Below are 17,393 nucleotides of genomic sequence, written 5' to 3' on the forward strand. Positions count from 1 at the left end.
TACAAAAAATTTAAAAAGACAAAAATTTTACTCATTAAGAATATTTATAAAACCAGTCATAAAATAATTTTTAATTGTTTTTTTTAACAATAATCTTTCTTCATGATTAGATAAACAATTAAAAATTTTCAATATTAGTTTTTATATGCAATAACATAGCTTGATCTCGTCTGTTAAATTCTTCTTTTTCTCTCGATACAATAAAATTATCTTCTTCGATGGCAAGATTGGAAATTGCAATCATATAACATAACATTTCTGTTAACAAATTTCGCAAATTTATATTTTCTTTTATAAGTGTGTTGTTTTTATTTATCGCTTCTAATATTTTTTCAATGTCCTTTAATATTCCGTCTTGATGTTCATCCATAGTTATAAAATCTTTCAGGATAACAAAATGAAAATAAAATTCTTGAGATAATTTTTCCAAAGAATTCCATAATTCGTTTTCAGAATGATGTACTTGCTCATATTTGATAATCCAATCAATTTTATCTTTGTCCAAGTATTTTTTCTAATACAAGTATCCATTTTTTAATTAGTTGTCTAGAAAAAAAAATTTCATTAATTAAATAAACAAAACAATTTCATGAAAAAATAATACTTGACTAAAAAAATAGAATTACAAAGTAATAGATAAATTAATAAAATCATATTCTAAATGATTTTCTGCAATATACTTATAAGCAAAACTTAATAATTTTAAAAAATTATCTTCAAAAAATTTTATTTTATTTAATTCACCATCCATATATATTTTGTTGTCGCGAGAAAATTTTTTTACATATTTTTCTGCATGTTCACATTGTTCTCGAACACAATTAAAAACAATCAAATATGCGTTTAGATTATCTAACGAAATATTTCCAATAGTTTGATTAAAAATCATTTTCATATTATCGAGATTTTCAAGCGTATCATTAAATGAAATTAGGTTTTGATTTTCTAGATATCCGAGTATTTTTTTTAAACGAGAATGTTGTTTATCATCGAGTTTAAAAATACTTTCCCAAGCATTATCCAAATCTTGTTTAATTTTATTTTCTTTACGAAATTGTTCTAAAATAGTATCCCAACGATGTTGAATCATTTAATTAGTTATCTAAAAAGAAATTTACAAATTATTACAATAAAAAAGTTAAACAGATAAATTATTAAAATCATATTCTAAATCGTGAGTATATTCAATGTGTTTATAACTAAAAGTTAACAATTCTAAAAAATTTTCTGAAAACATTTTCACATTATTTAAATAATTATGAAAAAAACTGTTCTTTTCCATTTTATTCATACCACCTATCGAAATTAACTCTAATGAATCTGTATATAATTTCTCTGTATCACGACAAACAAGCTCAATTTGAGCAAAAGTATCCAAATAACATTCTAGATTATCTATGACATACTTCCAATAGTTTGATAAATAATCATTTTCATATTATTCAAATTATCAATTGCTTCATTAAAAGAAATAAGTTGAGGACTTTGTACATATGAAAATATCAGGTCTAAACGATGGTGTTGTTCACAATCTAATTATTTAAGATCTTCCCAAGCAAACATGATTTGTTCGTATTCATTCATTTAATTAGTTGTCTAAAAAAATTTTTTTTACAAATACAATAAAAAAATTATTTAATTTTACACTTGATATACAAATTATTTTCTACTAAATATTCACAATATCTGATTTTTTTACAAAGTCACAATAAGCATAACCACAATTTTGTCCATCTTTTGGTGGTCTTTGAAAAGCTACATTGTTTTGTGTAAGAAAAAATTTTTTAATTTGTTTACCATGTGGACCACATAATTTCAATGTTACCTTGTGATTTAAAAAAGGCCATTTTAAAACGGCGTCATAAGGTGTAGATCTCAATATGATATACAACCTATTTCTTCTTTATTATGATGATCACATTTTATATTAATCGATAATTTCATTAAAAATTGATAATTTTTAAAATAAAATGGTACACTATAATAATCTTTGCTCTCGTTTTTAAATTGTTCATGAAAATTTTCAAAAATCCATACCTTACTACCATTACCATCGTTATTGTGCATTTCTTCTAAAGTAGACAAACGAAATTCTAAATCATTTATTTTATTATAAAATCCGTTTGATAGAAAAGTTGAATTGTCAGTAAAAATGGTAAAAGCAGGTGTTATATTTTTTTTTTGTGTGTTTTTTCTTTTACGTAAAAACCATCAAATTCAATTCTATCTGTCATAATTTTTTACTAATCTAAAAAAATTACAAAAAAAATCTTATAATACATGTTTAAATTTGTTCCACATAATCTACATCTCATGGAGAAAATGAAGAATCAAATTTAATCATTTTTTTACAAAAAAAATTATACAAAAATTATTTTCCCGTTGAACCAAAACTTTCAACGTTTTTAATCATTGACATTGTTACTTGACGACAAGCACAACCATCAAATTCTATTACTTTTTTTACAGCTTCAAACATTTTCACAAATCCCATTTGAGCAACAGCGTCTCCAGGTTTAATAATATATTCTTCTTTTGAATAATTCATTAGTATCACTTTAATTTCACCTTTATAATCAGCATCTATTATTTCTGGAGAGTTCAACACGATAACACCATTATTATAAGCTATACCTGATTTTGAAAATATGCAACCTACTAAATCTGAATCTATTGTATCGATATATACTCCAGTACCTACTAAAACACTTTCATTGGGTTGAAGTGTATATTCAATTCTACTTCTTAGATCAAAACAAGCGCTCTTTTTTGTTTCATAAAAAGACCATTCTAGAGTATCGTTTATTTGAATCTCTTTTACTTCATCAGAAGACTCTTGATTACATTTCTCCATCTTTTCTTACACTAGTGCTTACTTCGACTGAAGATGTTTGAACAAGATATTTTCCCCCTTTTTAAATTAAAATGGAACCATGACAACTTAATCTATTTCATTAAAATAGAATTAAAGTATCAAAGTACAGAGTTCAAAGTTCAAAGTTTATTATCACACCACACTTTTAAACTTTGAACTTGTACGACATATTTCTCACTCTTTAAAAAACTTGTTTAATTCTTGTATTTTTAATCTCTCTTTTGAACTCAAACAGTATAAAAAGAGCTCATTTTAATTTAAAATTTATTCAAAACACAAGTGAACAAAAAAAATTTTAGAATTCGAAGTTGTTTATTGCAACGATAACGCCTATGTTAAATTTGCAGAATTAGCTGCAGCTACTTTGTGGCTTAGTGATTTAAAAGAAGAAAAAAATATAAAAGATAAACAATATTCCACTGTTCCTCTTAAACCGCTGGCACAATTTAACTATATTAAAAAAGAATTGATTTACAAACAAAAAAACTAGGGCTGTGAAATATTACTACCATGGAAATACAGAGATATGTGCGATCTCAACAAAACAAATTATTTATTTAGATCCGAATTGAGTTTAACAAAAGACGACAACAATTTCAAAATGTCAAAAGGCGAAGTTTCTAATAATGTAGTTTTTAAATTTAATCACAACTAAATGACCAAAAAAGTATTGGAAAGTCTGATGGATAATATGCAAGCTGCACAAAACAGAGCTTATATGTCAATGGCTTACCCTAAAACTCACATATTAAAATCAGTCGAGTTTAACAATTATCAGATACGATTAGGAAAAGAAGACGATGAAATTTATATTACAGAGTATGAAAGATTAATGGCTGTAGAACCTTCTTTTCATAACACTTTAAATAAAAATGGTGTTCCTAGAAGTTTAAATCAAAATTTGAAAAAAATATGTGCTGAGTTCGCTGAAAAAGAAACAAACGAAACGCCTGCAAAAAAACTAAAAGCCGAAGCAGAAGTAGTACCAGAAGAATATGAAGAATAATTATTCTTTTTTGTAATCTTTTTAATTGAATTAAAAAAAAACCTGTTTTATTCATAAAAAACTTGTTTTTTCTTATAATTTTTTCTATATAAAAGGTTCAAAAAATAATATTCTAGTTCATTTTTGAAAGAGAAAATGACTAGCACACAACTTGAAGAAAATCTAATCAAAGCTGTTCAACTTTTTTATCCAGATAATGAATTACATCCTATGTTAATTGAATTTCATCATTTAAATAACACATATGAAGAATGGCAGGATATTATATTATCATATTTAAAAAGTTTTAATTTGGAATTAAATTTGGAAGAAGAAAAATGGATTGATTTATATTATATTTTCATAGCAAAAGAGTATAAAAACACTCTTCATTTATTTGAAAAAGCTTTGCGTTATGATATGTCTTTTGAAGAGCAATCACCAACATGGAGAACTACCATGTTTGAAGTATGTCGCCTGATTAACGATGATTTTTTAAATATAACAAAAACAACAGTAGAAAAGCAACACGAAGAACAAAGAAAAAAATTGGATGATTTTATTAAAGTGTATAAACTTTATTACAAAACAAAAGATACAGAAAAGAAATGCACTTCGTGGAAAAGCAAACTTAAACAAACTTTAAAATATTATTTTTTATTTCCTTATATATCTAACAAATGGGAATATGATGAATTGAAGAAAAATTGTAAAATATTAAAAAATGAGTATCCTGCTTGCATAGAACAACCAACTTATTATTCGTACAACGATAAAGTTTTCCATAATGGATATTACAGCATTTATACACCTGTTCTTATTTATAAATATTTTATATACAAAATAGTTCGTATAGAAGATGATAAAGTTTATATTTATAAAGCTTTTGATCGTTGCAATTTTCACGATAAAAGTTTGATAGAAATGTTTCCTACGGCTCAATGGTTTTTTTTCTTTAAAAGAAATTTTAACATTTCGATGATTTTATACAGAAAAGAAAACGAAGTTTATAATTACGAGAACAACAAAATAGTATCAAAACAACCTATTCAAACAAACATTCACTACACCAAATATTATGTGACCGCAAAAGAAGAATTATAAACAAGACAGTTTTTTCATTTTTTATTTTTTTCCATGTCAAAAATTTGATAAACAAGATGGTTTATTTTAAATATATTATCAAAACATTCACACTTGTCTTTTTTTAATATGTAAATGCATTTGATATTGTCTTTTATAAATTTAATAAAACTTTCATATTCGATAACACTAAACTCTGTATACTGTTGATGTTACGATCTTTTATAAATCCGTTGACAAAATCTTCTAAATATAAACTAAACATAAGTGTTTCAAATTTAAGACAGTGTTGTAAGCAATTTTTTTTATCTAGAACACGAGAAAAATGTTCCAAACATATATCTTCGTTATTAGCATAGGAAGGTAGTCGAGAGATTTTTGGAAATAACAACTGGTTTAAATCAAACGAGTGTATTTTAAATTCTTTTATTGCGTGTAACACGTCTTTTTCGATACTTCCACCTTTATAAAACACAAGATTGTGTTCATATTTTGAAAATTTTTCTTCCAAATAACTTATAACAGAACTACAAAATATTATTTCTCCCGTATATTTAAATGTAGAATAATATTCCAATCCATGAATATTAATTCTGCAATATAAAAATACTTTTTTATATTTTTCCTCTAATTTGACAAAATCAACACAAGGAATCACTTGTGTGTGAAAAAATTCTTTATCTACAATTGAACGTAAACATATTTTTCTAAGACAATTTTTTCCCCAAAAATGAGTTTCTTTATTCGTGATAAACTCAAAATCCATCATCCACAACTAAAAAATAGAGTTTTTTTATTAAAAAAAGAAACGTATTATTACTTTAATAAAATGAATAAAAAAGTATAAAAAAATCAGTTTTTAAAAATTTTTTACATATTTTTTTATTATTAAAAATGAATCGTGTTGATAGCATTATTAAAAAAATTCATAACAATTGCGCAGTGTGGGCGCTTGATGAAGTGTCTAAAAGATACAAACTTTATGAAAACAAGTCTGGAAATTCTTCACCTTCATCTGATCATATAGAAGAAGAACATTTTACAGATAAAAAAGCATTTCATTTTCTACAAAATGTACTCGAGTCTAAAAGGATGACATTAAAATCTTACAGTATTGAAAAATGTTTTAAAAACCGTCAATTTAATAATTTACTCGAAAATCCTCAACTTTGTTCTCTTCATCACAACCAATTTGTTGGTTTAAAAGAACAACACGGTGATAACTATATAGCTGAGCTCTATAAAGCCAAGTTTACTATTTTGCTACTAGACAGAGATATCAAACCTACTATTATTCAAACAGACGCTTATCAAACAGACGGTTTTGTAGATACGTTTACTGCAAAAGTAATATCTACTGTCTCTTCTCTGATAGAAAAACTAGATGGAGCGTTAAAAAAGAAATCTGTTAAAAGAAATATGAAGGAATTATAAAAGAAGCAAGCAGCGATAAAAAAACTTTATTTGTTAATAATTTACACGCTATTACAACCATATTTATTACGAGTTTTTTAGTTTAGAAAAAGAAGAATAAAAAAAATTGCTTCAGACGATTCTTTATTTTGTTTTTTTAAAAATTCTGAATTAAAAAATTATTTTATAGGAGTTTATGCTTTTGATCAACTTAGTCAAACTCACACTCATATTCATATTATTAATACTATGAAAAAAAATGGTTCTTTTATTATTTACAACAATGAAACCACAAAAGAAGCTGGACAACATTGGAGAGTGTTGATGAAAATAGACAAAGCTCATTTTTTTTTGTTTTGGTAGTTTAGGAGAAGAAAGTGTATTAGAACAAATTCCAAAATCTTTAAGATTTAATACGCATTTGTTTGAAGCAGTAGAAGAAGTAAACAGCAATATTCAAATCAACACTATTAATATTACCTATAACGAAATGGATATCAATTCTTATATACGACAAACAAATCATTTCCCTACAGAATGAACAGCAGATAATCATGAATTTTATTGGTTTAATAAATTTATATTAAAATTTAGTGAAATGACTAACAATCAAAACTTATTTTTTTCTTTCAACAAATTCCCTTTTCAATGGAATGATAGCAGTTTATGTGGAGCGTTTGCCGCTTATTATGTTGCTCTAGTATTTCGCAGTGAAAATATTTTACATACTGATCAAATTTATTTACCTTCATTGTGCAGATTGTTAAATTATTATTTTTGTGAAGTAACAAATCTCCATGCTTCGCAATTAATTCAAATAAATCTGTATCCATTTTTTGAATTTATAAAAAAAGAACTATTTCACTATCTCGATGAAACTGCTAAACAACTACTTAAAAAAGAAATGCAGTTGCATTTTTATATGAAAAAACAGGAAAAACTAGAACGACACCTATTGTCTATGAAAACAAAACAAATTCCTCTGAATCATGATATTTATGAAAAACAAATATTGGCTCAAAATACTAATAAAAGATTTTTTAAAGACGCTGGATTCTTAAGAACAAATCACGAAGCTACTTGGGATAAATTGTCCATATTGGATATTAAAACTATTCCTTTTGTGATGAACGAGGAAAATATATATTACATGATACGAGATGAAATGGATAAAATTTATGCAAACAATTATACTCGGTTAAAGTCAGCTAATCTATTTTTAGATAATCCTATCGATGATGTCATGACTAAAAAAGAAATAAAAAGGCAGCTTGCTCTGAATTTAATATAGTTAACATGAAGAGATCATCACACACACTACTGGAAGACATCGCGGAAGAAAAATGTTTAACTTGTAACGGTTATGGAGAATTATATTTCATGATTTTCAGAGATAAAAAAAACACAGCGATGTTAAAAGATTGCACTTTACATGTTATAAATAAAGAAATTTGTTATAAATAAAGAAATTTGAATTTTTAACAAAGTTACAAAAAAAGGTGTGAAAATCTACTTGCATAAAACAACTTGTTTAACTTGTAAAGGAAAAAAGACAATTAGCATAAAACGCTTTAAAAAGAAAAAAATGGAAGAAAAACAAGACAATTAATTATTTGTACATATTTATTCTTTAGAAGATTTTAAATAATATTTTTTTTGTCTTTATTTAATATACTTTAAAAACTTTATCGGACGCCATATAAGGGTTAATAGGCTTTATAACAACAGGAGCAACAGTTTTTGTTTTTTTGCCTTTCCACGCTTTTCTTATACTGTATAACAGAGAACCCACTTGTAATGTGATAGTTACATTTTTAGGGGTTATAAAATCAGCTAATCCTCTTCCTCGTCGGACTCTTCCTCGCTTACGTATCTTAGATCTATAATGTCTTTTCTGCCTTTTTCGTCGATAAGCCATCCTCCATGAGAATTTAGAACAAACAATAAAAAATTTTTTTCAGATATTTCAAAAGAATGTTCTTCTCCATCTTCATATATAAATACAATATTGAGTTTTTCATTGAAACGAGTTACTTTAATAACCAAATATCAAATCACTCTTTGATTACTTCGATAAAATCCTCATATATCATTTCAAATTCGTGTTTCTTTTCACCATGAATAAAGTCAACATGAGCTTTATTATCAACACGAGTTACTTTGATTTGTTTACTACCATCCAAACGAAAAAATAATTTAAAGTTTCCATAAACTTGTTTTAAACTATCATTACCTGTTAAACTAGAAGTTTGTTTCAAATAAATTTTTTTTTAATATAAATTAAGTTTCAAATGAATTTTTAATATAAAAAAACTAAATTTATAGTTTTTTAAAAAAAACAACAGAAAAAACACTGTTAAATTAATTTTTAACAATATATTTTTGGTATTTCTTTACCAACATAAAATATTTCATTATTTACATGACTTATCGTGTATAGTTTATTAATAATGTCATAATCCAATATCAAACCACCGAAAAACGTAGATGATTTTGTATGTCCGTTGTCTTTGTTGCCACTTATAATTTCCGCCGAACCATTTTTATATTCGTAGGTTAAAATATAATCACCTCGCAAGCTTGTATCTGTTCGTAAATTTTTCAACAAGTGTTTATTATATTTCTTCATATCTTTTAAAAGCCAAATATAATCGTTCAAATTTTCTTTTACATGTTGTTGAAATTTTTTGATAAAACATTTTTTGCAATACTTTTTATTTTGCGTTCTTCTGTGTGTTTGTTTACACACTTGCAATGAATTCATTTTTTTTTAAATAAACGTTTACAAAGTTTTTGCTTTTTTATAGTTATTTTTTTATCCGCTTAAAATACAGTTTTAAAAACATCACCAAGTTAGGGTATACCTCCTAATATGTTACCAAGGAGACCTTTACCACGTTTTTTTAATATGTGTTTTCGTCCTCTACCAATTAAAGAATGATAAGGTCTAGGTTGTAGTAAATGTTTCCGGTGAATAAAAATATATCTTTTAGCTCCCCTATGTCTCCTAGGTCTTTTATATCTCTTTTTTTTTTAAATATTTCGTTTCTTTGTTTATCACGATCAACTTTAGTTAAAACAAAACGATATATCGGTTTTCCTACTCGATTCATTTCTCGATTTTGTTTATTATTTATATACTTGCTTTTTGTTTTTCGATAACACATCAGTGCTTTTTTACAAATTTGACGCTTTATTTTTTTGAAGTTTTTTTTCATTTCTTCTACGTCTTAGACTTCTTATTTCAGTATTATTAGGATCTGTTAGCTCATTTTCATCAAAAGAGGTTCTATCAAAAAATTCAAAGCATCTCTATAAAAAGGATATTTCCCATCTACTGTATATTTTGGTAATTTAGTTGTATATTTTGGTCTTAAATTACTTTTATAAAGTGTTGGTTTTGAAAATAAATTTTGTCTTACAATCATCCGTGAAAAATCAACATCATCTGCAGCCATTTTTTTCGGACTTGTATTTTTTTTCAAAAAATTTTTTTTTTGACTTTGTTTTTTTTATATATTTTTTTACAACATATAAAACTTTGTGTCACCCTGACACTGCCATACTTATTCTGTCTTTATTTTATCTTAGTAGGCCTACTTACTTATATTTTTCTTATAGTGTTTATTTTTTTTACGGCCGTTTTTTATCTTACTTACTTACTTACTTAGTCCTGACTTAACTTACTTAGTCCTGCCTATTTTTTCCTTAACCTGCTTACTCGCACACTCGTGCGCTTACTCGTTCTCACACGCTCAGACATCACTCGTCGAGTATTTCTACCCAACGCTTTAACATATAACTTCCTAAATTTTATCAGAAGAATTAGAGTTAACTGAACAAGAACTAGAATTTAGCAAAAATGATATAACTGTAATAAGTGACGATGAAATAGACAATGAAAAAGAAATCATCGTCATAGAAGATTATGAAAATAACGATATCGACTATGAAATTTTTAACGAAACAAACACAGATATAGACTTTTCAATAAATAAAACAAAAGAAAAACCAAAAGAAATATTACCCGAAAAGCCTCTCACTCAACCACAAGAAACTATCAAAACTATCACTCAACCACAAGAAAACAATATTTTTAAAAAAAAAGTTAGTTATTTTTTAAATTATTTATAAATTAAAAATTATATGTTTTTTTAAGAATTTTTATTTTAGAAAAAAAAAAGCAAATACAAAATAAGAAGAAAACAATTTCGCAAATTAAAATATGACATAAATAGAGTTTTTTATTTAAATTTATAATTTTTTTTAAATATAAAATACATTGTTTTTATTATTTGTTTCTATTTTTTCGTCTTATATTTGCTTCTTTTAATCGATGTTTAATATCGACATATGATTCTGTAGTATGAATCCAACGTTTTATTCTTTTACCGACTCTTCCAAATTTACGATTTGTTTTATTATCTTTATATCTATTATTTGTTCTTTGTAAACACGATAATATTCTTTTACAATTACTCGGTAAATACTGACTTTCAGTCAGTGTCGATGTTGAACTCTGTTTTGTACTCGTTTGTGTTTGAACTGCTTTTTTTGTTCTAGGAACTGTTGTTTTTGTACATGCCATATTTACAGTGTTAAATGATCTAGGAGTATACCTTATTTTAGGCAGTTTATAAAAAATGATATTTTTTTATTTATATATATTTTTATTTATTACAAAAACAACATGGTTTTTTTATATAAATATATATTATTATTTTAGTTAAAAAAATGAATTATATTAATATTAATAATACAAAATAGAAATCGTTGAGGAGGAAGTTCACAATGGGTTATTAAGAAAAACCTTCATTATAAAAAATGGCAAGAAAATCCCGTTTGCACATGTCAATCCATACAATGCTGCATTGGGTAATTTTTTTTAAATTTTTTTTTTGATAAAATATGATATTATTAATAACTTTATAACAATCATTTTATCTTTTAGATAAACGCCTAGAGGTGATTAACGATTTTATAAAAAGACTTAGAAAAAGGCAAAGGCTCAATGACTCACCTTCTTGTAAGTTAAACTTTAGTGCTTTTATTAATAAAATAATATAAATATTTTTTTTAAAATTTCATTTCTTTTTTTTTTTTAGAACCAGAATATACAGAGAGCGAAATTTTATAAAATTTTTCTATTTTAATTATTTCTAGAAAATACATTTTTTTATAGTCTTTTTTTGTTTATATTTAATTTTTGTTTATATTTTTTTTGTTTATTTGAATTTTACATTATCTTTTTTACTACAATAGAAAAAAATGTACAAGCAAATTGTAAATATGATTTCAAAACAATTAAATCACCATTGGAAACAATTAGCGATCGATCTACAATTTAAAAGAAACATTATTAAAAAAATCGATGAAGATTATATAAAAAACTTTGACAAAATTAAAAAAATTTTAATTGTTTATTAAATTCAACACAAAGACAAAAAAAGAGCTATAAAACATTTATATTCGATTTTAGCAAAATGGGAAACCCAAGACAAAGAAATTTTATATAAATTAATACAGTGTAAATTAATTATATTAAAACATTTATAATAAATTTTTAATAATTTTTCTGTAATGAATATTTTTTTTAGCAAAATAATTAAAAATGAATATATCACGAATGAAACTCGACATTGCAAAAATTTTCAAAAGTCGATGTAAACAATAGCTGAATATCTAGAGTATAAAAAACTAGATATTGAAGTAATTCGTCACGATAATCAATCAGCAGAAGACAGAATGTTTTGTGTATTAACTTTATTATTTCAAAGAAAAACAGAAATGGATGCATTAAAAACTTTATGATGCGTTTTGGTATTGGACATTGGACTTGTCCACTAAAAACGAAACAAATCAAGAACTCTTAATTAACATAAAAGTCAGTATGGAAATGATACAAAATTTTTTATTACAAATTAACATAAAAGACAATATGGAAACGATACAAAATTTAATATTACAATAATCTGTTTTTTGTAAAATTTTTTTTATTTTTTAGGTAAATAATATTTAAAAATGAAAGAATATATCAAAAATTGCAAATGTTATGAAGAATTTTGCAATCATGATTTATATTTAACTGAAAAAGAAGAAAACTTTAGCAAAGAAATAATGGATCATGAAGAAATGACAGAAGAAGATTACGAAAAATATTTAGAAGATTTACTTGAAACAGATGAAACAGATGAAAATGATGAAAATGATTATATTGAAGAATTAAAAAATCAAATGATGGAAGAAGAAATGGAAAAAGAATTAGATCAAATACAAAAAGACATTCACGAGATTATTTACGAAATGAACATTGAACAATATATCATTAAAGTTGTAAATAAAATGGATGATCTCCCCGAATTAATTTTGTAATTATTTTTTTGTAAAATATATCTCTTTTTTCTAGACAACTGAAAAATGAATAATAATAATGATTTCGATGATATGTTTTCTGGTTTTGGGGACGTTTTTGAAGAAGAATTGGAAAACATTAAAGTAGAAAATACAACATTTCACGCCCTGTAAGCACACGTCGTCTTAAAGACATCTAGACAAGACTTAAAAAACGTCTTTTAGACGTCTAGACGTCTAAAAGACGTTTTTTAAACGTCTTTAAGACGTCGTGTGCTTACTGGGCGATTTATTCAACGATAATATAAACGAATATGTTTTACTTGACATTGAAATGAACGATTTTTTTCTTAAACTTAATGTCCTTGTTTTGTTTATGAATTTTTTATATTATTTAAATACTTATTGTTAAAAAAGAATGAGTATATTTTTTTTATTATGTCTTTTTTATATAAATAAATGTTTTTTATTTTTTAGCAACTAAAAAAATGTCTGCCAACATATATCCATGCTGTTATTGTGATGTGGAATTTAGTAACAAAGAACTCATGAAACACCAAATAATATGCTCTACAAACCATTTAACTTACGAATGTTTTACATGTAAGAAAAATTTAGCAGATTTTTTTAAACCACGAATGTTATTACGATTTTTTAGATTTTCAAAAAATATACTTTTTTTGTAATACTGCTATAGGTAATAAAGATTACTATGATCACTGTGCAATATGTTTTTAATATTATAAAGAACAACAAAATCAATATTTCGAGCAAATTATACAAGATGTAACGAAAAATTTATATTCTTTAAATCTTTCTATTAACCATATTTTGTCTGGAACAAAAAATCAACAAGAAGTTCTAGCAAAACAAAACGCCGATTATAAAGAAATGGTTTACAAGCAAAAGGAACATGAATAAGAAATTAAAAAAATAAAGGAAGAAAATACTAAACTACAACAAACTTTAGAAGAAACACGCAAAGAAATCATAAAACTCAATCAAATAGTTGAAGAAAACGCTACAGAATTCTTAACATTAAAAAAAACAAATCAACAACCACAAGTAATGCAACACCTTTTTAAAGATAAACATATCATCAAACTTGATCAAATGAATCTAAGACTGTTATCGGACGAAGGTTATTATTCACAACCTGTTTACTCACCTGAAGGTTATTATTATCGAATAAAAATTTATACTCGAAGCACAAATGAAAACAATATAGCCATTTACTTTCAACTCATACGAAACGAGCTCGATAATGCTTTAAAATGGCCCTTTGCCAAAAAAATAATTTTTACTCTTAGATCTAATGATAAATTTTTTGCTCATACTATCAGTCCTGAAAATTATATTCAAAGTTTAAACGCGAGTTCTTTCAATAAACCTATCGAAGAATATAATGTAGCAGTTGGATTTCCCAATTTTATTTCACACGAAGAACTAAAACAATTTATTATTAATAATAACTTATTTATTTCTATTACAATTCAATAATATATTTTTTTTTGTAAAAAATTTGTCATGTTTTAATTCTATTTTTATGTAATGATTTTTTTATATAATAAATTATTTTTTTTAGATTAACTAATAAAAAAATGAGTTCACTAGAGATATTAAGACAAATTAGTCTTGAACTAACCATTGCCAACGTAAAAGCTATCAGATTCGTGCTCAAAATACCAAAAGGAATCAAAGAAAATTTAACAACTGCAATGGATATTATAAAGTACTTCAAAGATAACATTATAGAAGATGAACAAGGTCATATTTATGAAACGATGGAAAGCAAATTGGAATATTTACTTGTATTGTGTAAAAACATTCATCGTTTAGATATTGTAAATAAATATAAAAATCAAATACCACGACTACCTACTTATGAAGAAAGCGTAAAACTACCACCTGTTTATTCACCACTAAACACATTTTATCCAAGTGCTGTCATTGAAGCCATGCAACAAGAATTTTTCAATTTTTACAACCCTTTACCTGAACCACATGAAGCACCTGAATGTGCTCAAGAACCTAATTTCTACTAAAAACTTTTTTTTGTGAAAAAAATTATAGTTTTTTTACTTGTATAGTAAAACTATGATTTTTTTCCCAAACATATACTTAATTTTTTTTGTATTTTTCATATTTGTAGTTATTTTTTTAGACTACTAATTAAAAAAATGGGAAGCAACTGGGGCAATATTGGTTACATACTGGAAAAAGAATTTACTTCGTTGCACTACTTAATGCATAAACATAAAAAATAAATGGAACGAAAAAAAAAAGTCAAAGAATTGGATAAAAAAACTAGAGAAAGTTGGACTTATTTAAATAACATTCATTCACGTATTGAAAATTTTGAATACGAAACACTAAATTGGTTTGAACCTCGTGAATGACATATTTCTTATTATGTTTTTCATTATGACGATGACACTTTGGATAACTTGAACAAATTTACCCATGAAAATCAAACAAAACTCACCTTGAAAGATTTATGTAAAAGAACTTTGGCACATCAACGAATTCTTTTTGAATTTAAACAATTACAAAATAAAGTCATTTCTGTATTCGATAAAACCAAACTAGCCTCAAAATGGAAAAATAAAGACGAAAGTAGATTATTTTTTTACTCCTGTCGAAAACACATATTTTACGAATGGAATGTTGAAAAAAATAAACATTTATTATTTTTTCATCTTCAAAGACGTTATTTATACCGTCTATTTCCTTTGCTTTTTACAGAAATATCGTATTTAGCTAACCCACATAAACAACTAGAAACAGATTTAATAAAAACACTATACCATTTAATAATGTCTTATATATACTGGGCAAATCAACAATATTTTTATATTACAGAACCTTGTTTTATTCATGTTAATATTGTAAAACAATTTTTTTAATATTTTTTTTTAGACAACTAATAAAAATGCAAAACTACAAAAGAAGAATAGACTTTTATGCATTCAACATTGTGCACATTGTCCATTGGTTTATGCAAGAATCAAAAAATAACATTAAGCGTAATATGAAATCATTAAAAGAATTAAGTAAAAGAAAATTAGCCATTAGAAAAATAACAATAAAACTTGAATTATTAAAAGATGAACTTGGAAAATTATTTCATCATAATTTAGAAAATACTTCTAATGATTTTTTTTACACTAATGAATTTTTTTATGATCACACTCTATTTTTTGGATTCAAAGAAAAAATATTTTTTATTTGTACCAAATGTTTAGATCACACTATTATAATCCTTATATTAAAGATGAAGAACTTGATTTTTTTTATAATTGTATAATAAAATATGCACAATGGGCACAAGATCAATATTATTTTATTACTAATATTAATTCTATACATGTAAAAGATTTTGTTTTATATTTATAGCTAAACTAATAAAAAATGGAAGCAAAAAAGAAACATCAAAGAAAAAACTTAAAAGAATACGATTTTCAATATGAAAAAATGGTATGGTTTTGCTCAGAAACAAAATCAACATTTAAACTCGACAAAATCTTTACCTTGAAAGATTTATGTAAAAGACAATTGGGATTTTACAGAATAAAAAAAGAAATTCAATTATTTAAAGAAAATCTTAAACATGCAATACCTATGCATTATTGTGATGAAGCATTTATTATATATAAAGACTCGTTTTATTCACCAAGATATAGTGATTGGTTTTTATTTAATTTTTCATCTAAATTAGATTTTTTTTATATACAACATAGTTTTTTATATCTTATGTTTGAATTACTTAATTCACATTATTATTACAACTTTTTAAACAATACTCAATTAAATCAATTTTATATTTTATTAAAAAAATATGTAGATTGGGCTATACATCAATATCATTTTATTATGAATCAAACATTTATACATGTAAACGATATTATTTTATATTTATAGTTAGAAAATAATAAAAAATGAATAAAAACTATGGGTATGGCAAAAGAAAACCATCCAAAAAAGTTCGCAAACAAATGAAAGGTATATTCATTTCTTTAATTTTTAAAATTAAAATAATATTTTTTTATTTTAACCTTTTTTTTTTTTTTTTTTACCGCCATGTATCCTTACTTTTTTCAATTTCAAAAAGAATCCCTCAGAAATTCACGTTTAATCAATCAACGGTATTTTTGTCAAAAAAATTGTAGAGCTTGTCCAGCTTGCGAACTACAAAAAAGAAATTAACTTTTTTTTGTATTTTTTTATTTAGAAATATATTTTTTTATCACATTTTTGTCTCTTTTTTATTCCATCTTTTTTTACTTTATTTTTTTAATAAAATTTTTATACAACTTTATACTAATATTTTATCTTTTTTAAATTTAAAAAATGAATAATAATAATAATGAGAACTGGGAGATGGAACTCGACGCTCTTTCGTTTGAATTTAAACAAGCGAATTTAAAATTAAAAAGACCTCTCCGAGGCTTGAACTTTGAAAATTGTTTAAAAATTGAACTAAAAAATACAATAAAAGAAGCAGAAGAAAAAGCAGAAGAAGAAAAAGAAGAAGAAGTATGGATATGTGACGCTCCGCCGTTTGAGTTACATTGTAATTATTTATATGAATAAATTTTTTTACTTCCTAAACACTCCTTACTATTTTACCGTCGCTTAACGGGTATCCCCCCCCCCCTCTCAAACTGTCAACAAAAAGTTTTTAAC

General features: G+C 24.8%; 2 protein-coding genes across 2 annotated transcripts; one reads left to right on the forward strand and one right to left on the reverse strand.

Moving 5' to 3' along the window:
* Nucleotides 1–2,371: 2,371 nt before the first annotated feature.
* Nucleotides 2,372–2,854, reverse strand: LOC136092024 (deoxyuridine 5'-triphosphate nucleotidohydrolase-like). Its single transcript, XM_065819745.1, has one exon. The coding sequence runs from the start codon at nucleotides 2,852–2,854 to the stop codon at nucleotides 2,372–2,374; it is 483 nt and encodes a 160-aa protein (XP_065675817.1).
* Nucleotides 2,855–13,820: 10,966 nt separating this feature from the next.
* Nucleotides 13,821–14,207, forward strand: LOC136092025 (TNF receptor-associated factor 5-like). Its single transcript, XM_065819746.1, has one exon. It carries the CDS (start codon nucleotides 13,821–13,823, stop codon nucleotides 14,205–14,207), a length of 387 nt encoding a protein of 128 aa, XP_065675818.1.
* The last annotated feature ends 3,186 nt before the right edge of the window (nucleotides 14,208–17,393 follow it).

This window comes from Hydra vulgaris, chromosome 15 (assembly GCF_038396675.1).
Source record: "Hydra vulgaris chromosome 15, alternate assembly HydraT2T_AEP".
NCBI lineage: Eukaryota > Metazoa > Cnidaria > Hydrozoa > Anthoathecata > Hydridae > Hydra > Hydra vulgaris.

Excerpts from the sequence above, each read along its gene's own strand:
- LOC136092024 (XM_065819745.1), bottom strand. The coding sequence starts at position 2,854 with ATGGAGAAATGTAATCAAGAGTCTTCTGATGAAGTAAAAGAGATTCAA.
- LOC136092025 (XM_065819746.1), top strand. The coding sequence starts at position 13,821 with ATGAATCTAAGACTGTTATCGGACGAAGGTTATTATTCACAACCTGTT.